The 25,079-nt window shown below is 33.3% G+C and overlaps 1 protein-coding gene across 1 annotated transcript in view; it reads left to right on the top strand.

Moving 5' to 3' along the window:
- The window catches only part of CNTN5 (contactin 5), a 1,400,310-nt gene that overhangs the window by 1,096,851 nt on the left and 278,380 nt on the right, over window positions 1-25,079 (top strand). The window contains exons 13-15 of the mRNA XM_027581317.2: window positions 5,109-5,245; window positions 7,468-7,597; window positions 9,659-9,809. Coding sequence (XP_027437118.1) covers window positions 5,109-5,245; window positions 7,468-7,597; window positions 9,659-9,809 — 418 coding nt within the window. The remainder of the gene's footprint in view (window positions 1-5,108; window positions 5,246-7,467; window positions 7,598-9,658; window positions 9,810-25,079) is intronic.

The raw sequence follows: 25,079 nt of genomic DNA, 5'->3' as shown, positions 1-25,079 counted from the left end.
CCCTCTGCCCCTCTTCACTCATGCTCCCTCTCAAAAAAAAAAAAAAAAAAAAAAAAATTAATTAAAAAAAAGAATTTTTGGAGAAAACATTTTTATAGATGAATAATCAGGCTAACCTAGCAGATATAATCTTGGAATTTCCATGATTACTCACTAAAGATCAGAGTATTATGTTTTGTGTGCTTTTTAGCTGTTAGTACTATGAAAGCAAAAATGCTTTCTATGTTGGTGTTTCTATTTTACTGGGACCCATGAATGTATGCATATGCTAAACTAAAAGCATAGTCCAGAATAAAAACTATCCCTTTCTTATAGTATGTTGTATTTCCATAGGTTTGCTAAAACCCTTTCTGTTTAAGTCAGTTCATTAGGTTTTCTGTTGGGATAGGGTCTCTGCAGTTCCTTCATCCTGTCAAAATCTTCCTACCAAGATGGTGTTCCACTGGTCTAGCTCAGCACTAGTAGGAGAGAACAAACAGCTTTACTGTTCATCTGTCTACTTTGATTTAGTACCATGTTTGACAGAATATTATTGACCAGAAAACATGGATATCACAAATCTAAAAAGAAGAAAAAATATAATAGTTCAATTCCCAATGTGTAATATATATATTACATATATTACATATTTATATATATGTAAAAATAAGTCTCTGTACTGACGTTTCACTTGGCTCTTATAGTTTAAAGGATGAGCTATAGGCTCTGTGTGTTTCTATACTGATGTGCTTATTAAACACTTTTGTGCCATGAAAAATAAATAAAGAAGTGAAAGTGAGGAGAGATTAAGGGACTAATGAAGGGAACAAATAGTTGCCAGGAACTTGTTTTAGACACTACTGCAACTACTAGGTACTTTACCTGCATTAACTTATAGTAACTCTTAGAAATTAGTATTCCTGCTTGACAGATGGAGAAACCAAGACCTAGAAAGGTTAAGGAGTTTATTACTACAAGATAATAGTAAGCTGTAAAACCAGATTCCAACTTAGAACTGGCAAAAACACCAGAATTTGACCTCCAACTATAAGATATTACCTCTCAGTGGAATATTGAGGAGCTGAGCTAAGGCATGGGATAAGAATAGATGGAGAGTACTTAATTCCTGTTTACTCATCTTTTATTAATATTAGAGAAAAATGAAAATCCTCACCATTAGTTCTCATTCTCTGTTTTTCTTTTCTCCAGAGTTGTGTTTTTCTATATTAGGCATGATTTGAAAAGTATTTTAGCTACTGGGGCACCTGAGTGGCTCAGTTGGTTAAGTGTCTGACTTTGCCTCAGATTATTATCTCAGGGTCCTGGGATCGAGCCCCATGTCAGGCTGCTCCCCACTCAGTAGGGAGTCTGCTTGTTCCTCTACCCTTCCCCTTCCTTGCTCTCTCTCTCTCTCTTAAATAAGTAAATAAAATCTTTTAAAAAATATTTTAGCCACTAAAATACACTAAATATTTACCATAGGAGATAATAAAAAATTGTATATTCCTGATTGAAAATTACATACACAAAGAAAATTTTTTCAGTCCTAGTTCTCTGGAGAATGTATCTCACCTTGAGTTTTGTTGTCATAACACTATATTCACAGTTGATAGAAAAATGAAGCTCATGTTAATGCATGAGCAATAGATTGAGGTAAAGTAACCAGTATTTATAACCGGTATATCATCATAGTAGCCCATTGAAATAGGAATTCCCACGTATGGCTTACAGATGAGACTCATTAAACTCATTAAGTTACCTCACTCATGATCACATATTAGAACAAGGTCAGGGTAGCATTGGATTTGAACCTACATTTCTCCCCAACTGTATAATCTTTCCAGTATACCATGTTACCCTTCACTGGCCCACAGCTGAAAGTCCTAATATTAAAAATGATCTGTGTGGTTAAATACGTTGATTCTTCAACACTTAAAAGTACAGGAGCAATGAAGGAGGCCACTAACAATTGGCACTTATCAATAGGGGTTTTGAGGATTTCTAATGACAAGAGATAATAAGCAAGAGTTTCTTTATGCACATCTGCTTAATGTTTTTAAAAATGTAACCTGGAGACTGATCTGAAGCTCAAATGAATTGCATAAATAGTTGTCAATATGCACTGCATCTGGTGAGAATGTAACACCGTCTGGGTTTAAAGTGCCATTCTTTGACCCCTGAAAATAGGTGGCCTAACAAAAGATAGATCAAGAAGTTACTAGTTTTTTGTTTGTTTGTTTAATTCTAGGGGCAATATAATAGGCCATTTTTATTTGTAGAATTGTTGATAGAGTGAATTTGAGTATTTCTACATGTCTGTCTCATCTACTGGATTTTCAGCTGACAGCAAACACACATTATAACATATTGATATCCTCAGTGTTAAGCATTGTGCCAATAGTGGTGTTCAGTAAATGTGTGAAGAAGAAAAGGAAGTAGAAATTATTTCTTTTTAATTTCACTTATCAATTTTTGGTGACAAATTTATTTTGGGATCAGGACTCTAAATTAGCCCAATTTTATAGAGTAATCCAGAATATGTTTGAAGAAATGTTATTTTGATTTTTAATTGTTTTATTTCCTAGATGACACAATCTATTTTTATTTTAATAATTCTTTCTTTCCTAATTTTTCATTTTAGTAACTTTTTAAGATCTCTTTTCAATTTCTTTTTAACTCCCATTAACTACATCTATGAGCATGAGTTATAGTACATTAAGAGACATATCGAATATAACTAACCTAAAATAAAAACATAGAAATATACATATATAACTAACCAATATCCTATAATTAATTTTATATGTGGATCAGTGTTTTGTCTAAAATAAATGTATATGTCATGCCAACTTTGCTCTTGAGGATCTTGCTATCTAGATGGAGTGTCAAACTATAAACAACTAAAAGATCCAATAGCAGTTGAAGTCAGCAACAGGAGTAACAAGCTACTATGGTGATTATTTTCCAAGTGGCTAAGAACTAAACATGTCCAAAGAAGGTGAAATGACCCCCTTTTGAGTTTAGAGTTAATAAACCTTACATAATTTAGACTAAACCTTGAATTATTAGTAGAACTAAAAGAGACAAAGAAGAGAAGTAGAACATTCCAGGTGAATTTAAAAATTTGAAGAAGATACAGAGTGTTCTTGGAAGATAGCACACCTGTATACTTGGATTACAAGTATGAAACAAACTGGCAAAGTAGACTAGGAAAGTATACAGAAAGTAGACTAGGAAAGTATACAGAAAGTCCTAATGAGAAAGTAGAGTTTATGTTGCTTTTGTATCTTACTATTCCTATCAGTATTTTTAGCATATAAGACAGGTAATTATAAAGGGAATGATTTTAGAAGCCAGACACGAAAGTCAGTATTAATATTTGAAGCTCACCATGGTAAGATTTTTTTGCTTGACAGCTCCGAGGCTTGAAGTTGAATCACAGAGTGTGTTCAAAGGCCTACAAATTCTGACTATGTCAAAGTAAGGCTCCTTAAAGACCAGACTATATTGCCTAGAAGACCAATGGGCTCCTGAAAACAAATATCCCATTTAGAGACCAGTAGAAGGCAAAACACATTGTGAATGCAATAAATGCTTCCAATTCATTTTTGAATCTGCCGGAGTGGAATAAGAGAATTGTATGCTGCCTGAAGTCAGAAATATCTGACTTTGAAAGTGGTTACTCTCCCTTATTAACTGTTTGACCTTGGGTAAATTATTTTAACCTCTCTGAATCAAAGTTTCCTGATTCATACAGTTAAATATATTTGTTTTCAGGATTAACGTTACAGGGATTAATTGATAATGTAGCTCAGTGCCTAAGATTAGAATTTAATAAACGAGAGTTCTTTTTCTCTTGCTCGTCTCCTCCCTTCTAAGCTGGTTAGGGTTTGGGACACCCGTTGTCCCATTAGACCCACTATTACAATATTCATGTGCAGTTTCCTTCAGTACATCTTTCCTTTCTTGTGCTATCAATATCCTGTGGCACTGACTTTAGATTTCCGCTACCACACTATAAAATCCTAAAAAAGTGTAAGACATAGATGTTCCTATATCCCTAATAACCTCTAGGACTAAGAAAGGACTAAACAGTATGAGGTGAATGAATCAATGATCAAAGTCCTCACTATCACAAAGTAAAATGTTATTGTTTATGCCAAAAAAAAGTTGCTAAAGAGAAACAATTCATTCAGTTCAATATTTTCTCATAGTTACTGTTTTAGTTGTTTCAAACAGAGTATTTGTGGACAAATAGTCACTTGTTTTTCAATATTTTTATTTTAAAAATTACTCAATAAAGACACTATTCTGTATCTTATAGATTTTAAACAATTACATTATCTCTTTCTTGATAAAGAAATTATTCTCTTGTAACTTTGAAAACATTTTAAAAAGATTTGGGGGACGCCTGGGTGGCTCAGATGGTTAAATGTCTGCCTTTGGCTTGGCTCATGATCCTGGGGTCCTGGGATAGAGGTGCACGTCGGGGTCCCTGCTCAGTGGAGAGCCTGCTTCTCCCTCTCCCTCTGCCTGCCACTCTCCCTGCTTGTGCGCTCTCTGTCTCTCTCTCTCTCTCTCTGTCAAATAAATAAATAAATTTTTTTAAAAAAATAAAAATAAATAAAAAGTTTTTGGAGAATGCTAGTAAATATAGAAAAATTTTATGCCAAGTGAAATTTGAATTTACAAATTATTTTTCCTATGCCATTCAGGTTCTTTTAGGAAAAACAAAAATAAAAAAGCAAAGTAGTTATTCAGTAAATAGACATGTTGCATTTTTCAGTTTGTGCTAACGCTGCCCCAATACCTGGAAAAAATTATGTCTCTAATTTCCTACTGAACAAGGTCTGATACCTTGGGGATACTGTAGCCACAGCATAAACTGGGTAAAACAGTAAGATATAATTGATCTAGCTTACAAAGTGTTTTAAATTGTCAAGATATTGTCATTGCTATATCTTTTTACATAGAATTCTGTGTGAAATGCAATGTTGTGCTTCTTCCAAATACCTACAATTGTGAGAATTGATCATTTTTTTAATGCAAGGAATACTTCCATATGAATTTTGAATTTGATAATGTGTTTGAAAAATGAAATCACCTTTCTTTAATGCTTAAACTCATAGCTTATCCACACTGGGTGGAAAAACTGAATGACACTCAGTTGGACAGTGGGAGCCCTCTCCGATGGGAATGTAAGGCTATTGGAAAACCCCGACCCACATACCGTTGGCTGAAGAATGGAGTGCCTCTTTTGCCTCAGGTACTATTGGTAACTGTTAACCTTTTCTTGTGTAATTTTAACAGGATTTAACACAGGACAAACTATCCTTTTGTCTTATGGAAAGTCATTTCTTATTTACACTTTCTAATGTATTTGAAGTGAGAACTATAATAGATATAAAATAAAATTATTTTTAATTACCTCATTACTTTTTTGAGTAATACATTGTTTCCTTAAATTTTATTCAATCCTATAAATTCATAGGAAAATATCAATCATTATCAGATTCATTGCTATTTCTAGCTGACTTTTAGATATCATCTAGCTTGTTGCTGTCACCTTGCAGATTGTGGAGTTGAGGCCCAGGAAGTAAAGTGACTTGCCAAAGGTCATGTATCTAGTGAGAGATGAGACCATAATAGAATCCTAGCCTTCTATATCTTGGACAAGTTAGTTCTGTGACATCCTACTTAATAGGATTTAAAAGACTTAAATATCGGGCCCCTGGGTGGCTCAGTTGGTTAAGCAACTGCCTTCGGCTCAGGTCATGATCCTGGAGTCCCGGGATCGAGTCCCACATCGGGCTCCCCGCTCAGCGGGGAGTCTACTTCTCCCTCTGACCCTCTTCCCTCTCGTGCTCTCTATCTCTCATTCTCTCTCTCTCAAATAAATAAATAAAATCTTTAAAAAAAAATAAAAGACTTAAATATCTTTTTAGTAAACCTATTACATGTTTTTGAAATCAATTACTATTTAATTTTAGAATAATGGTAATAATTTTAGCTAACTCCCTTGTTGCGGCCTTTGCAGGAAGAAGGGCAAAGGGAGAACAGTTCAGTATGTATGGGCAAAATGGAGGGGTGGTGTATAAAGTTGAAATTCTAAATATATGTTCCGCCCAGGTCCTGCCACTACCAAGAGGCCTCTTGTCTGTCATTTACCTCTTTGGACTTCAATTTGCTCCTTTGTAAAATGAAGAGATTGGATAAGATCATCCCCACAGTCCCATCCAGCTCCAACGTTCCATTACTCTAAAACTGGTTAGGCCCAAACAAAACACAGTTACACAAGAGAAATACACAAATACAAAGAACTATAGAGCCATTAAATAAAACTGAGGGTATGAGAATCCTGAGACATTGGTTCATTGTCTCTTTCTCTAATTTTCTAGGGATGCCAGATAAACCTTGAGAAAGGAATACGCTGGTCATATTTTCTACTTTCAGCATCCAAGTAAAGTAAATCCCGCTAGCAGATAATACTTCTGCAAAGTGAATAGGTTTATTTTGAAAATTATGTAAAATTACTTGGCATCTCTGTTGATAGGTAAAGCACTGCTCACTAAAATTAAAAGAATGATTTGCTGGGCATTAAGTAGACAAGACACCTGGTTGTTAAACAATATTTTAAATTTCAAATTCAGTTTTGAAATGTGCTCTTGGCCTCACTTGATGTCAATTTGCACATGCTCAGTTTTTTGTTTTTGGGTTTTGTTTTTTTTTTTTAGATTTTATTTATTTATTTGAGAGAGAGAGAGTGAGAGAGAGCACAGAGTGGAGTGAGGGGCAGAGGGAGAACCAGATTCCCCACTGAGCAGGGAGCCCGATCAGGGCTCGATCCCAAGTTCCAGGACCATGACCTGAGCCACAGGCAGCCACTTAGCCAACTGAGCCACCCAGGTGCCCTAAGTTTTTTGATTTCTGTATTAAATTTTGTCTGATAATGAAGTTAATATTTTTTGACCAATAATTTTATACAGACTCCAGTTGCAGTACAGTTTTTTTTCTGAATTTGTTGGGAGGTGAGAAAAAGGTAAATTAGATTAATATTATAAAGGGATTCTTGTTTTGACTTGGGCTATTTTTAATTTTGTCCCACTTGTCTACAGTCACAATTGTTACCAAAGGCCACATGTGAACCTCTTCTTCTGTAAAATGAATTCAAATAAAAGCTTCATCTGCTGATTATACTTCACAAGCTGAACTAGTATACCAAACAAAAGCTGCTCAGTATAAAAACAAAACTGAAACTAAAACTCATAAGAATAACTACAGGAAAATACATTTATAATATCTTTTCTGACCAAGAAATAGTTATAATTTACAAAAGACATTTTATAATGAACAGTAAATTTGCATTGCTAAGTTGTCAAATAATGCTCAACTGCATTCATTGGAGGCTTTTTTCCCTTGGTCTAGGAGAGAATAACTGCAAAATCTGTATGATTTATTCACTTTATCTATTTTTTTATTTTATTACAGAATAGGATTGAGATGGTTAATGGATTATTGATGATCCACAATGTGAATCAGTCAGATGCTGGAATGTATCAGTGTTTGGCCGAAAATAAATATGGAGTCATTTATGCGAGTGCTGAGCTGAAGATTCTAGGTATGCACTTCCTAAGTAAATAAATAAGAAAAACGTGTAGCTTCTTTTCATGCTCTAATTCTTACTATACTGAAGTTTTATGATGTGATTATAAAAAACTCTTTTATGACTTGAAAAGAAATGCTTAATATTTACCCATACAGCTCTTACCTAATGGTAGGCAAGACAACACTCCAAGGTAAAGCACCCTCTCATCATGGGATATCAACCATTATCACCCTTACATGAAAGGGAAGGCCTTTTTGAGGCTGTCCAGCTGTCTCAGAGGGTTACACTCTTGACAGGACACTAGCACTTCACTGGTTAAGTACTACAACCAGTGATTCCATCCAGTGGAATAGGCTCCCCAAATTGAGCATGTTTGGGCCACTGAAAGGATTTTACTTTTTAGCATTCTAGTTTCCTAAACTTTGGTCTGGGAAATTTGTAATACAAAGAGAGAGACTTAAGTGATCACAACTCACTGTCTCCCAAAGTGAACAGGAGCCCACTGCTTGTTCTGCACTAAAATTCCCAAAGCACAATATTAACAGAAATACCCAAGATCTCAGGAATCTGGGAACTTACCATTTACGTATCAGCTAAATGTAACACACTATAAATCAACTTATTGAATTATGGATGTTTGCACTTGAAATTTCTCCACATTATAATAAACCCACCTAAAATAAAGGACTCCAGATTTCTATCTCCTACAGCCTAACCAATCAAATATGAATGTAATTTCTTGTCAACTTACACCCCAATATTTCTGAGTTTAAAAGCCAATTCAGGGGCGACTGGGTGGCTCAGTAGGTTAAGCATCTGAGATCTGAGCATCGGCTCAGGTCACGATCTCAGGGCCCTGGGATCAAGCCCCTTGTCAGACTCCCACTCAATGTGGAGTCTGTTTGTCCCCTCTTCCTTCCCCGACTTGTGCTCTTTCTCTCTCTTTCTCAAATAAATAAATAAATAAAATCTTAAAAAAGAAAACTAATTCAGCCTTCACCTAGTTAATAGTTTACCCAGAAATACTCTCAAATATGTCCTTTTCTTATTCACTACACATATTTTCAAAATTACCTCTAATAAGTTCTGTTCCTAGTAAGCAAGCAAAATCATTACCTGCAGTCACATAAAGCTTCTTCACTTTTCTTTCAATTCCTAACCCATTTCAATTATATACATATCCTTTTTATTATATACATATTTTTAATGCCATTGTAGCATGCACTATACTGTTGTATAATGGACATAAAATACTTATGAAATATCCATGAAGTTGTCAAATTGGTTTAAATAAATGCCTCAGATACAGTACACTTTTAGATATATCTCTCAGGTTCTCGTTTAGAATCAAAAGTGTCTTTGTGTGTGTGTGTGTGTGTGTGTGTGTGTGTGTGTGTGTGTGTTTGTCTCTGTGTCACATGTTCTTTTAGTCCAGTATCCTCAAACCACAGCTGCCCTCCAGAATTACTTGGAGAACTTTAATCAAAAATATCTTCATGAAAATCTAGTGAAAACAATATTAATATTAATGAATGATCAGACCTAGTTGAATAATTGCAAACAATGAAGTGAAATTTTTAATTGAAATTTAAATAATTCAATTTTAAATGTATTTTTTAAACTACATTTAATTTTGTATAATATTAAAGTAAAATATGCATTAAGACTCACAGAAAGGAAATGGATGACACAAGATTACCTTCTCCACAGATAACCCCCATTTTTCCAAAGAAAGCCCCAGATAGACTTTCTTGGCCAGCCCCTTCACCTTTTGCTCAAGGTGCTCATTAGTCTTTCACAATTAAAAGTGATAATCATAATTAAATCATGTCATCTTTTTGAAACCACCTTTGTCTGTGAGCCCCACATTATATGAAACCATTACCTGCTAATAGAAAGATCATCCAATATTAATTAATTATAGGTTTAATTTTGAGGTAGTACCTTTTATATGTGTAGATATCCTGTGATTTTATTAGAAATATGTCCCAAAGAGTTGCAAAATCTTGATGAATCATCCACTAGAGGTGATTGCCATTGCTTCTGATAGAATTAACATTTTCTTTTTCATAGCTTCAGCTCCCACTTTTGCGCTGAATCAACTGAAGAAAACAATAATTGTTACCAAAGGCCAAGAAGTCATCATCGAGTGCAAACCCCAAGGCTCTCCAAAACCAACCATCTCTTGGAAAAAGGGAGATAAAGCAGTGAGAGAGAATAAAAGGTTAGAGGTCTATTTCATAATTCAAACTCTTAACATCAAACTTTTTTGAAGTTACAGATGGTACAGAGTATACAAGAAAGAGTTTTTCAGTAATTTGAACCATATTTCATGAACAGATTAAAATATGATTTTGTCTACATAGTGATTGAAAAGCACCCAAAGTTCTATTTCAATATGGTCAGACTTCTTTGCCTACGTGGTGTTTCAGCACCAGTGGGAATTTCCACCAGGTTATAAAGAAAGCAAACACGTTCATTAAGCTAGTTACTTTGGGTTTCATTTTAAGTCTGCAGATTTGGAGATTCACAAGTTATCTATAATAATTTTTAGAGGTTGTGTCATTATTTTAAGGTTAATATTTTTAAATGATATAAAGATGGATCTTTTGAATAATCACTTATGGCAGGGTACTTTCAAGTGAGATTTGTGTCTAGGTTTGCCCTCTTTTGTTCAATCTTGTTGAGGCAAAATATTATAAGATTGCTTCAGTTGCCAGAGGACATCACAAGAGTACAAATGGGGAAAAATTATGAGAGAATCAAATCATCATAGGACTGTGTATGCCAAGATCAAAAGCCTGTGCTCTACTAATCATTAACATATTGGTGTTGCAAATGGTGATTCAGCTTTGACAAAATAATATCCTCTATTATGTTGAAATAAGGTTGCATACGTCATTTAAAGTTTGTTTTTCATTTGACCTATAAGGATAAAGATTTTATGCCTTATTTTATGTCTGTCTGGATCTAAGTAATCATATAGTAAAAGTTAATTTATGTCAGTATTAGGGGTCCATTTGAATCATTCTTTAGGTAATTTTGGAATATTTTGAAATATTTGAAAATTTTCTTTAGGAATTTGTTCTTTCCCATCCTAATCTGAAAAACACTGATTTAAATTGCCTGTCTCAGATGAGGTTTACAGACTGATTGGGTATAGTTCAGGCACAAGGATAGATGATGCCTGGAAATGGTGATATCTGGGATTGAAAAGAGTTATACTGGGTATCTAGTTTTGAAAGAGAATTTATCTTTGTTACTTGAGGCAGGAAGCAGGGCAAAATCACAAACTGTGAGATCAAGGTTACATATGGTTGAATTGCATTTGGTTGAATTGCTTATAGTGGAATTGAATTTTTTTGGTATTTGTTGCTCATAGAAATTAAAAAAAAAAAGACCTGCCACAACCCTTATTATTTTTGTATAATATGATAAATAATTTAAGTTGTTTGATTATCATTTTATCTGAATGAACTGAACATTTTTATATCATCGAAATGTTTTTGTCCTATTGGTGTAAGCCACTACATCTGAAGGAATTACCTTGTGTTGTTTGTAGGTGGCATGTGAGTCTTGTCCTTTATTTCAGTTCACCATAGAATGTTTCTCAGCCAGTATTCATAGACATCACATGAGGAGTCTTAAAAATTAGGTGGCATCGCATTTGTCAAGGCCAATGTATTGAGAGAGGAACAGGATTATGAATTTTCTGTTACAACAAATATAAACATACTAAACTTTTTTTTTCCCGTAAGTTGAAAAACAGTTTGCAAGTTTTCCAGTTTTGTTGATTCCTTTTCTCCTCACTTCTATCCCTCAGGCTAGTGAGACAAATACACTGGTTTCAAACTCAGATCACTCAATTTTCCAAATGTCAAATACTTCTGGTCAAAGTGCCATTCAGGAAGGAGGCTAAAATGTGAAATAGTTTTATTTTTATTTATTCAAGTAAAAGCAAGACTGGGCCACATTTAATCAGCATTTTGCCTACTCTGATCTGTATGTTTATGGTTGTAAACTCTGATCTGTATGTTTACATTTATAAACTGCTTTAATTTAGTAACTCCAGAAGCATTTTTATATTTAAAATCGGCAGGCACACTTGCAAAATACTGTTTTTAATAATGTACAATTTGTCACTTTATTGTGTAGTCCCAGGTTTCATGAAGAATACAATCTATTTAGATATAAAAATATTAAACATTCAAGTATTAAAATAAGAGGCTAAGATGTAAATAGCAATAGAAAGAATTCCATAAAGCAGTGTAAGAAGACATATGTAGATATTTGAAAAACTGTGTATTCTAAAAATATGAATGGAAACTTGAAAATTAAAATTTCAAATGTACACATTATACATTATTTAAAATAGAATACCAGTTACATATGTCACCTTATTTTCTTATAGAAATTTTAGTTCACTTCTCTATGTTATAAAGCATTCCACCTAATAAGAGTTGTGAATATAAATTTAAGTGGAAAGGGAGGTATTAGAAAACTGTTAAGGTTTTGAAAAGTTTATGTCATGTATATTTCACATTAGGAATACAGATTCAAATCATTGTTTATTTTCTTAGAATACAAGTATATTTACTATTCATGTGATCTACATCAAATAGGTTCCCCACTCATCCAACCTATAATAATTAGAAAAAATGTTAAATGAATTAGTCTTGTCCTTCATTCACAATTTTCACAGTTATTTTGGATTCATTTCAAATTAAAGATTGAAACAGCAAATGGCAATTTCCTATGTGGGCATATAGAGACTAGTATTACATTGGAGGAAAGGAGCAAAAATAACAATGTATTATAAAAGAAACATTCAAGTGTGAAAAATACAGCACTTCAAAAACATAAAATTATGTTCAGAGCAATAGCATAAAAATGTAATGAAAGATGTTAATTGTAGAAAAATGTCATTTAATTATTTGAAAACATGTCAGAAACTCAAATTAAAAAAAAGAATTTAAACCTATGGTCAATTGCAATTTAACTCTAAACTGTAAATGCAATGTTATAACGACTGAAGATTAACAGTTAATCATTTGTTTTATCAACAGAATGCCAAAGGACATATTGACTTTTCTTTTTCTGCCAAATTTTGGTTGAATCTTTCAAATTTTGTTTTGTTTTGTTTGTTTTGGAAAGGGATCTTCTTTGTCTTTTATTTTCTTTTTTTGTATTTATCTGTTCTACTAAAGAAAGACTTAAATCATTATCCAAAAATTTAAAATTCAGTAATAACTAGTACATGATATGACTTTTTGAAGAAATCTTATTAACAAAGAAGTTGTCTACTGGGGCGCCTGGGTGCCTCAGTCAGTAAGCGCGTCTGCCTTCGGCTCAGGTCATGATCCCAGGGTCCTGGGATCGAGCCCCACATGGGGCTCCCTGCTCGGCAGGGATCCTGCTTCTCCCTCTCCCACTCCCCCTGCTTGTGTTCCTGCTCTCGCTCTCTCTCTCCGTCAAATAAATAAAATCTTAAAAAAAAAAAAAGTTGCCTACTTATATATTACAAAATATTTCATTCATTTGGCTCTAAACGATACGCCTAAAGTATATAGGAAAATAGGTTATAGGGGTGCCTGGGTGGCTCAGTTGTTAAGTGTTTGCCTTTGGCTCAGGTCATGATCCCAAGGTTCTGGGATCTAGCCCCGCATCAGGTTCCGTGCTCGGTGGGGAGTGTGCTCTCCCTCTCCCATTCCCCCTACTTGTGTTCCCTCTCTCAGTCTGTCTCTCTGTCAAATAAATAAATAAAATCTTAAAAAAAAAAAAGAAAATAGGTTATATTAGAATTTGAGTTCTGTGTAGTTATTTCTTTTTATATCACAGAATGTTCAATATGAACTGCTGCTCACACAGTAAAACATATTATTATTAATAATGATGATGACTGCCAATAATTCCATAGCAGCTATAATTTATGAAGCACTTTAACATTGTGGGTAACAGTATAACCCAATGTATAAAACAAGACTTAGTTGCACTGCTTATCCTGCAGACTATGAGGTTTCCTTATAAAATTAATTTATTTCCTTACTTATAAAGCTAGAATTCAAGAGTAACACATTGGGTTGTGAGAATTGAAAGAAATTTTGTAAAATACCCTGGCTAGTGTAATAAGTGCTCAATGAATGTTATTTGTGATGATGTTGATTCTGTTCATGCTGATGGTAGTGATGGTGGTGATGATGATAATATCATTTGAAATTTTGATTCTTTGAATACTGACATATATTTCTGTTTTTCTTTCTCCAGTAGTTAAGGGAATGGATTCTAAAGATTTAAGTTATTATCTGGGATTAAAGGAGTCTTTTAGGTCCTCCATGTGATAAATATGTTATTCATTAATCTATGTCTCTAAATTGATATTCTTTGCCCATCAGAACTCCACACCTACACTTCTCATCATTCGGGGATAGCCATTCTCATCAGCCTTACCTACTCCTAGTTCAGTATCTCTCGGATAGTTTCTGATAGCAGACTGAGCATTTACTTGTTCCATAATCAGCATTATAGGCCATGTGCAAATAGGTGAATATATGTGGAGAGTTAATGGAAACAGAGAAACCTTTTAAAGAATGTTTTACTCTTTCTCTTTTTCTTTTATTTTCTTTTTCTTTCTCTTTTAAGGAAACTCCAGGTTTTGCCCCATCACTTTTAAAGATCACCAACACACATTCCTTTAGATTTCTTTATCAATCATGTCTGTTTTCATAGTAAACTAATAAGCTCCAGGAGTACTAAAACGTGAAATATTCCATGGAGATTTTCTCCTCTAGTATACTTCCATTCAAAATGTTCTGCTTATCAAACTCATATTGGATTTTCACTTCAGCTCATTATTTCCATTACTTGGCCATTAACTTTTGTTAAAATATAATCACCCAGAAGCACTCCAGCAGTGCACAAATATTAAGCCTTCATTATTACATGTTCAATTTCCTGTACTTTTTGTGGACAAAGACAATCTTGGCCAAAATAAAGAATACATACTTTTTGGTAAAGACACAGGTTTTTTGTTTTGTTTTGTTTCCTTTTCATTTGCATATAAATAAATTATTATTGAACCCCATGGAATATGCCATACATGTTTAAAAATTATTTACGATTATTGAAATATCAAACTGGTTTAAGTACCAGTTTTCATTTCTAGGCAATGGGGGTACCAGTTACAGAGATAATGGACTATAATTCAAATGGGTGCTAAAGAAATCCTGCATCCAAAAAAATGAAAATTATCCTATGGAGGGGAAGTATTGTGGTGTAATTTTTCTTTTATGGGACTGTCCAAAGTCCTTTGTAATATTTCCCTGCTCACTAAAGGAGCTTCAGAACAGTCAAGTTTTCAACTTACTCATTTAACACATACAGAAAATTGCACTTGAAGTACCCATTAGTTGACTTCTAGTGGGAATTCATGTTGTGTTTATTAGGCAAAAATGATCAGACTTACATACTGACTTACAGACATATGAAAAAATATATTTGTAGTGCAAGCCCTAAAGGACACTGTTACTGAGAGGGAAATAGGGTCTTCTTTTTCTAAGAAAGAAGAGGAATTCATGGGGATAATTAGGGTCTCATTTCTGTCCCTTTGTTTCCCACCTACATGCTGTGTTTGCTTATGAACAAGCTGTTTTGTTGTTTCCTCTGTGACAATGTCTTTTACATATTAAGAACATAAAACAATATAGACCCTAGGTATCTTGTGGTTTTTCTTGGTGCCTAAGAAATTGTATAATGAGAGAATATGAGCATTCATATATCAAGAATATATCACTTCACTTCCTTTGCAAATTGAAATCTATGCTTTCAAAGGAAATAAAATGATCAAAATGACATTATTTATCTAAAGAAAGAGAAGCTTGTTAACTGACCTCATAAGATCTATGAACTGCTTACAATATAAAATGTGTTAACACTTAGGGATGGTGACATGTTGTTCCATAGGTCCACCAAGTTTAAGGAGATGACAGGAAAGAAGAAAATGACCTCACATTCATTGTGATGAAGTTAGGAGGCTGACTTCCTGGTTTCAATGAAAACTAATGGCAGAAGGCTCTGCCTGATTAACCTTCACCACCTTCCTTTTAAAATGCTAGTGAAAACACAAAAGGAGAAAAAAATGCATTCATAGCAGCATTAGAAATTATGAATATAGATAAACAAATTATGGTTTCTAAGAAGAATCACCCCTTCAGGTAAAAATGGGCTCAATTAAGAAATTATCAATAGCTTGTTCAAACCTAGACCTCTGAAACTAAGCAAAATCAATATAAGAGCTAGTAGAGGGAAAATTTCACTAACTTCTACTTTATTTCCATATCTGTTAAGTTCAGTAATTGAGCCTCACTACAAAGCTTGGCTTGAAAACCTGTATTACATGGAAGCCATTCTTTAAGGTGGCAAAATATTACTCTCCCTATTCCACCCTATCAACATTTAATTCAAAATAAATTTGGAGATTATGAATCCAGCAATGGGAAGAGAGAAGACATAGATTCTATGATTTAAGTGATTCATAAATAAACAACGTCAATAAGTAGTGATATACATGAAAAATATTGAATGTAGATGGAGAATATTGAAATCAAAGGATTCTGGAAATCATATAATTTTATGTACTGCTTCTAGCCAAAGAAGAAATACACACTGTTTCCAATTTTCCAGGAGTCACATTACCTCTACACAAGATGTAAAAGGATGGGAAGCAACATTTTGACTTAGTATAGTTGAGTTGCATTAGAGCCCTAATAACCTCTGAACATTTGACATGGTTTGTTCAACTGACTGGTGTCAAGATTAATGTCTGAAAAAGAGACTCTGGGGCACTGACAGAAAAAGCAAAGGGAGATAAGGAAAACCAAGAACATTTCCAACAGATAAAACCAGGCATGTAAACATGGAAACACAAAAGAGTATAAAGCACAGAAACTATAAATATATTATAAATTGTTCATAGGTTATCTCTAAGAGATGGATTATGTATAATTTAATTTTGTGCTTTTCTGTATTTTACAAATTGTATATAATTATTATATATAATTGTACATATACAGTTGTATGTACAATATAAATTGTATATAATTATTTATATACTGGGCTAATCAGTAAAGAAAGTTAAGGTAAACACTAAAAATCTGTAGAAGAAACTTTCTTAAGATAAAATTACATATATTTCTAATCATATAGTTCAAATAGTTTAATTTTGATCTGAACATATGAAGATAAAAATACCAAGCCATTCTGCTACATTTTTTCCATCTTCAAAGAGAGAAACTACTTGGTTTTGAAAACAATTCACTGCTTGGCCTAGTCTTTAGAGGTTTATTATAGGAGAATTAATGTTATTTGCCCTAGAGATTCAGTTTTAATTGCATTTGAAGAGATCCTTCTCTTATTCTAACATCCTTTCAATCAACAGTCCAATTGAACAAACCTTCACTCAACAGAAAATTAGATTTTCAAACTAATAATATAAGGTTAACCCTTCTACCCTGGGTTTTCCTTTCTTTCTTTCTTTTTCTTTTTGACAATGCTGAAGTTTAGGCCCTTAAAATGTCTCAAGTAGCAAACATCCTAAATTGTGCTTTTCATTTCTCTCCATTCTCCCTCTCACCATATAAACCATGCCTCTCTATATAGCTAGAAGAATTTTTTCAAAGTACACCTTTGATTGTGTCATCCTCCTCCTGAAACTACTGATCTGAATCTTCTATTGAATAAAACCATAATTCATGAGTGTATTTGAGGTTCTCCATACTTTTCCACATTTATTCATTAATCCATCTAAGAAATATAAGGTTGAACTATATGAACTATATGCCATTTTTGTCTGTTAAAAATGAGTCAATAGCGAGAATTTCATATGGTTCTACCTAATATTTTAAGGGCCTATTATGTTATAACGCTTGATGCCAGGAATGGAGTTATGAATAAAATACACAAGGTACTACTAACATGGAGTTCAGGGTCTGTACCTGTCTGTTCAACTATCTTTCTCTCTTCATGTGTTTGCTCTCTACCCATTTCTGTCATCCCCCCAAAAAAAATCCTATATATTGTAGCTTCAAACTACATGAATACTCACAATTCCCCAAAACAGGTTCTTCATTTTCTCACCTGATAATCTTGACTCAAACTTACCCCTTTTCTGTCCTCCCTTCCTTGTAGCTTGCTGGTCAACTTTAATAACATTTGAAATCCTAACTCAAAGGAATAGACTCCCTTCTTTGCTTTCTCACCTTTGGAAATGCTCAAGCTAATATAATTACCAAGAAGCTGTAGTTAGTAAGAAGTTAGATAAATGATTTAAATCAACTTCTAACCTTTAATTTAGTTTCCTTATGTGCCAGTTCACAACCCTCTTACTTAGATGTTGTCATCTCTGACATACATATTTTGAAATTTAAGCTCAAAGGGATAGGGACGCTGGGGTGGCTCAGTAGGTTGGTCATCTGCCTTTGGCTCAGGTCATGATCCCAGGGTCCTGGGATTGGGCCCGAGTTGGGCTCCCTGCTCAGCGGGGAGTCTGCTTCTCCCTCTGCCCCTCACCCTGCTTGTGATCTCTCTCTCTCCCTCTCTCTCTCTCAAATAAATAAAATCTTTAAACACAAAGGAATAAACTGACTTGTTCAAAATCATCCATCACAAGGAAGCTTTAAAAGCAAGCTTACTGCTAGTCAATGATTCTGTGATGATTCTAACAATCAAATTGTTTAACAATGATGCTGCATTTCAATCTACATGGAGAATAGTGATGGAATTCCATCTTGTGTGATAAGGATTCAGCTTCCCAGTCTATACTCAAAAGTTGCATAATCAACTTTATAAGCTGTTTCACACACACACCCACACACACACACACACACACACTCATGCTCCTCACAAAAGTTGAGAAAATCTGCCAAATAAAGAACCTAATTTAAATCTAATTTTGCTTCCAATAAAAGACATGGTACCCAACTAAAAACTAAAACATAATGGCCAAAATTGCATATTACCTTTATTTTTCTCTTTCTACATTTTACTTTGTGATAAACTAGACCACATTGATATTGATTGGAAACCCAATTATAAGAAATATTTATTGTACTTTTTTTTCAATGACATTGATCAATTGATCAAATGTTACACACAAAATAATTCTAAAGATGGCATTATTGTGATGCTTCTGCTCTGTGCTTTTATACTTTTCCCATTGTAGATCCACACTGTTTTGAGTGGTATTTAATGTTTCTAAACTTGGTCTCCCTCAGACAATAAATAACCCCAAATAATTCAAATTTACTGAGAAACAATGTGCTCAAACCATGCCAAATAGTTGAATGGGAATGGAAAAACAACAGAATTCTCACATTTTTTAAATGATTCTATCTTCAACAGTATGTTTAGATAATATAACATTTAATCTCAAATCTTGACATTCATTCATTTGAACACAGAAGACATGCATGTAAGAAAGCCTCAAATTATCTGTTGCTAAAATTTCCCAAATTTAAGGTCACAAAAAATCTAAAATTTCCTTTTCAAAGGTCTTCAATCTTTTTTTCCTGATCTTACCACCAGTTTTTCTTGTTTCCACTTTAGAAAAAAGAAAATGTTAAATATAACAAAACAGGCCTAACTCCCAACAGAGATAACACTGAGGAAGTCAGTTAATTTAAACTGTAAATGCCAACAAAATAATCCTGGTTCTGTTGTGCTATGAACACCTCTAGTTTGTAACATTAGATCGCTAGCTAATTACCAATTTAGCAAACAGTTCATAAATTCTACTTCTAACTATGGTTCATTTACCCCAGTTACTATAAATTGCTGCACAAGTTGCCTGGTTATGCTCTCCACATAGGCACAACTTGAACAACCCATTAACTGCTTAAAGGCTTTTCTTTTCCAAAAGCCCCCCAGACTACAACTTTCAGCTTAATTTATCCTTAATACAAACAACATCTAAAATACTTGGGAATTCAAGAATCCATGTACATGCTACTGACTGATCCTACTACCTCCCCAAGTGACTCTTCATTGAATATAAAATAGTGAAAGAGAGAAGATTCTGAGAATATTTAGAAGAAAGAATTTTATAATGGAGATTTTTAGCTTCCTCTGAGAGTTACATAGTCACTTCTTTTCAGTTTTTGCATAAATCATGATTTAATTTAACTGTGGTTGAGTCATAATGGGAATTAGAATGACAACCTTGATGACAATGAAAAACCACCTGCAGATCATTTTCATAGAAATAACCTAAACAAATTTTTTTGTTAGCATGCTTACTTTGCTTGAGTAACAGAATTATTTATGAATTGATAGATGGATAGATAGATAGATATAAAAATATAAGATGACCTCTATGTTTTTAGTTGTATCTGGAGGTTCCAGGGTACCAATTTGTTTTTGTTTCTTTCTAGTTGTAAATGGTAGCTCCACTTCTCTTTTCCATAATACCATATCATCTAGACACTCTTCTACTCAATTCAATTTATTTCAGTGAAAACAAAATTTATTTCAAAATCTATTGAATGTAAGACATTATGTCAGTCATTCCAAGACAAGTAAGAGAGATTTCCATTCCCAAATGAGGCACCTGCCTAATAGGCAATAAAACTAATGCATAGATAACTATAACACAAGATATTTAAGGTAATACTAACATAGGTTTATTAACACAGGATACTTAATTGATATTATTTAGGTATTATTAACAGGATATTTAAGATTATGATAAAATAACTACCCTTTATTGAGAACTAGCTATTTTATATATGCATTGCTTTATTTCCACCCTCACAATAAGGTAATATTATAAGGAAGATATAATCATTCTTGTTTTAAATAAAGTGAGTCATAAAGAGAGGCCACACACATAGGAAGTTGGAGAATCAGAAAGAGAGCCCAGTTCTCTTTGGATTCAAGTCAATTCTTGGTCTATTCCACTGTACAAAAAACTTTGAGAGTTAAGAAAAAAGAAAAAATCTTGATGGAAGATGAGAAAAAACTTGGATGAACTGCCATTTGAAATGATCCTTGAATAGGATTTTGACATGTAGAGGTGCAATGTGTATTTTTTTTTTAAAGATTCGTTAATTTTTCTTTGAGAAAGAGAGAGAGTGAGAGAGAGTGTGTGTGAATGAGGGTAGTGAAGGCCAGAGGGAAAAGGAGAGAGAGAATCCTCAAGCAGACTCCCCACTGAGTGTGGAACCTGACGGGGAGCTTAATCATCATGACCCTGAGATCATGACATGAGCCAACAAAAGAGTCAGACACTTAACCAGCTGAGCCACCCAGGTGCCCCAGAGGTGGAATATATTTTAGACCGTTCAGAATTTGCAAAAACAGTCATGAATACAAGACACATTTGTGAAAAGTAAATATTATTATTTGGCCAGGTATAGATTATGTGTCGAAATGGAAGTACGCTGGGAAGATTGAATAGCTGAGGACAAATTGAGGAGAATTGGAAAGACAGATTGAATTTATGTTTAACTTAGTTTATGTTTAACTACCCTTAGCCAAAGGGTAGTCTTTGAAGGATTCAATTCACATCTATTTTGGGGCATCCACTTTTATTATATAATTTTAAAAATTATACTTATGTTCTGTGTAACAGAAAACTGCACCAATCTTCCTAAAAGAAAAAAATAATGATGGACTTAAATATAAAATATATAAATAAATATTATTTAATGTCTTGATTTTATCAATGAGCTGGCAAGAAAGTCAGGAGGAAATGTTAAAGCCAAGATCTGAGCTTATTCTGGTGATGAAGTCATGCCTGGAAGCTGATTTTCACCTCTAGGGCATTTGCTGACATTAAGCGTTGGTTTTCATATGTTGGGCTGAGAAGGAAAAAGACAAAGCTTGGGGCATGCCTCTTGTAAGGCTAGGCCCACAAATGGCTACCAATGCAGCATAAAACTAAACATTCTATCAATCCACTCAGAAAACCATAAGAACAATTATTGTAATTAAGGACCAGCAACCCTAATTTATACTACATAGTTCAGTGTAAGACTAAACAAGACATGAACCCAGGCACTTGAGGTACAACGATGAATGAAAGCAGTGGAAGTATTAATAATGTAGGTAAAGGTAAACAAAAGTTGTCGTATAAAACAATAATATTTTTAATCTCAAAGCCTAGGGGGGAAACAAAGACTTGAAAACAGTAACATGACATATATATATATATATATATATATATATATATATATATATATATATAATTTTATACTAATGTCTTAATGATTAAGGATACCTTTAATAAATTATTTCATGTTTCATTTGAGGCACAAACAGAAACCATGAAATAATTTAGTAAAAGTATCCTTAATCACTAAGACATTAGTATAACTATTGAGCTAAAATAAAATTCTAACAGTCATATGTTTAAAGCATAAGAAAATAGGAAAGGTGGAAGTTAAAGATTTATCAGTTAAATACAAGCACCCAAAAAACGTATTTAGCTGTATCAATATCAGAAAAAAAACTATAAAAGAAGCATAAAGATGGTTACTATATAATGCATACTTAGAGTGATCAAACATAAGAATTTTAAATCTGTAGCTATCTCATAACATTGCCTCAAAATATGAAAATAAAAATTAACAGTTCTATAAGAAAAAATATGTGAATCCTCTATCAGAGCTAATTTAACATATCTCCCTTGTATTCCAGAACTTAGAGGAAAATTTATGGCTTTATGTACTTATATTAGAAAAGTAGAAAACTGAAATTAAAAAACTAAGCATCTATCTTAAGAAGTTAGGAAAGGAACATGAACAGAGAGTAAACAAGAAAATAATAAAAAAAAATTAATTAAATTACACACAAGTATCAAGCACAGTTGGAAAATTGATAAAGCCAAATACTGGTCCTTTCAAAAGACTGAAAAAAATACCGTGCTTCTAATGATCTAGAAAATGAGGGAAGATACAAAAAAAAAAAAGAGAGAGAGAGAGAGAAATGGGAAACATAAGCCCAGATTCTGCAAACAAATTGAAAAGGTAATAAAAGATTATGAGGAGTACCTGAATGTCAACAAAGTTGAACACTTAAATAAAATGGATAAATAAAACATCATTTCCTAAACTGACTCAAAAGAATTGGAAAATCTAAATAGTCTACTATTATATTAATACTTAAAAAATATTTACATGCACACACTCAAAAACCTGTAGGCCTAGACATCTTTACTTGAAAGTTCTACCAAAGAATAAATGATTCCAATCTTATACAGTTATTTCAAAGTATAGAAAAGAGAGAGTAACCTTACTAACTAAATCTAACAAGAAGAGTATGAGAAGTAAAAATAAAAACCAATCACTCTCATGAGCATAGATATAAAAGTTCTAAATGAAACATTTGCAATAGAAAACAGCAGAATCTAAAAAAGATACTGTGTAACCAAGTTGAGCTTCACATAGGAAACCAATTTGGTTTAACATGAGAAAAACAATTAATGTAATTTACCACAATTAAAGAGTAAACAAGAAAAATGATAAGGTTATCTCAATAGAATAGAAAAAAGCATTTGATCAAATACAACATTTATTTATGATTTGAAGAAATCTCCTAGTATCTAAGGGGGATAAAAGGAACTTCCTAAGCCTCTAAAGGTATTTTTAAATAGATAGATGTTAGATGATAAATAGATAAATAGATGATAGATAGATAGATAGATAGATAGACAAACTTAGAAAAACAAAATATTAGAAACATTCCATTTCAGAGTGGGAAATAGACAAGAGTTCCTGGTATAGCAGTCCCTGCCGCTCAGGAAGACAAGAAAAAGTGTGAGACTTGAGAAGTAAAAACAAAACTCGATTGGTAAAATATCTAATTGTACGCATAGAAATTCCAAAATAATCTATAGAAAAGCTATTTGAATTGTATAGAGACCTTAAATAAGTTTCTAATACAGAACAAAAATAAATTTGCATTTCTATACACCAGAACAAAGAGTGAGAAATCGACAGTGGCATCAGGGGAAGTTACTTCTGAATAGGAGGCCTCGGAATTGTTTTGGGAGGGACAAATAGCATGTCCTGGGATTAGTAATGTTCTAATTCAAAAATCTATATTTAGTTAATTACACGGTTGAATACATTCATGAATAACTTTTCCTAAACTATATTACACTCAAGGCCCCATATTCTAAAAGCTATTTGCTTATTCCCTCTTTTCTGATGCCAGAAGAACATCCTTCCTTAAATTCCGCACGAAGCAATTGCAGAGACAAGTGGCTGGCACTCAGGATTTTCTCAAAATGACTCAGAGAATTTTTGCATTCTCCTTCATTGTGCACACAGGCAGTGTCATTGGATTGAGATAACTAATAATAATGATGGATAATAACAATAATAATAAACACTCTTTGTGTGCCCAGGCATATATCTTAGCAATGTAAGGAGGGAAAAGTTCTTCCTCTAGCCTTCTAGGCATTCTAGCTGGACTAAAAATTAAATTTACATGAAACAGGTTAATGGGAGGAAACAACTAAAGTTTTATTATGTGCACACAGTGGCCCAATAATGAAACTGAGTCCTAGAGAAATAACCAAGGCAGACAATTTTTATACATTTTAGACAAAGACACACTAAATTTGGGGAATTGACAAGATAAAGAAAGCACATGTTTGAGAGTCTTAATTAGTAAGGAATCCTAAGCAGAATTTAGGCTGAGGTGGTAGATTAGAAAAAAATAATAAGGTTTGTTTCTACAGATTTCTCAGCTTTCAGGTTCCTAACTCTGGTGATAAGGATGTCTTTTTACTTCTTAGAATAGGGAGCATATTTTTCATATGGGAGATTTATTTCCTGCTTTCTTTGGGACAGAGGAGAATCTTAATGTCCTTGCACCAGCTGTTTCTCCAGTAACTTTTATTAAAATAATTAATATGCTAACCGTGGCACATTTTGGGGTGGCCTGCCCTTGGCCCCTGTAATACTTCATAGATGTTATTTCTTTTAAAGGTGTTTTTATGTATTGTGGGATGTGTGTGTACATGTACATACAAGTGAGTAGAAATGCAATAAGTGTAGACAGTGTGAGAATGTTTGAGTATAGATCTGATTATGGTATTGTTTGTGCTTTTCTAGAAAAATATGTACAATGTCTATGGTTTATCTATAATTTTGTTTTCTGTACTTCTGGTTTTCTGTTAGAAGGATCATTTTATATATATATTTTTTTGAGGGTTTTCTTTTAAATCTATAATAAGATACTGGTTGACATATATTTTAAAATTGACTAAAAAATGAAAACTAAGAAAGCTGAAATAATATTTAGGAAATTCTGGGCCTCCCATTTCATGATAGTTATTGGTAAGTAAATAAACTTTTCAAGTTTATTTGTAAGATGTTGGTTGGACCCCAATTTTTTTGTATTCATTATTTGCTGATATCATTATTGAAAATAAAGAAAAGTGAATAAGAAGTGAACATCACTGTTTACCAGCTGTGTGATTTGAGCAATAATAATA

The sequence above is a fragment of the Zalophus californianus genome, chromosome 11 (genome assembly GCF_009762305.2).
Source record: "Zalophus californianus isolate mZalCal1 chromosome 11, mZalCal1.pri.v2, whole genome shotgun sequence".
In the NCBI taxonomy this organism is placed as follows: Eukaryota; Metazoa; Chordata; class Mammalia; order Carnivora; family Otariidae; genus Zalophus; species Zalophus californianus.
The sequence above is the reverse complement of the archived record's forward strand: the minus strand, read 5'-3'. Positions and strand labels throughout refer to the sequence as shown.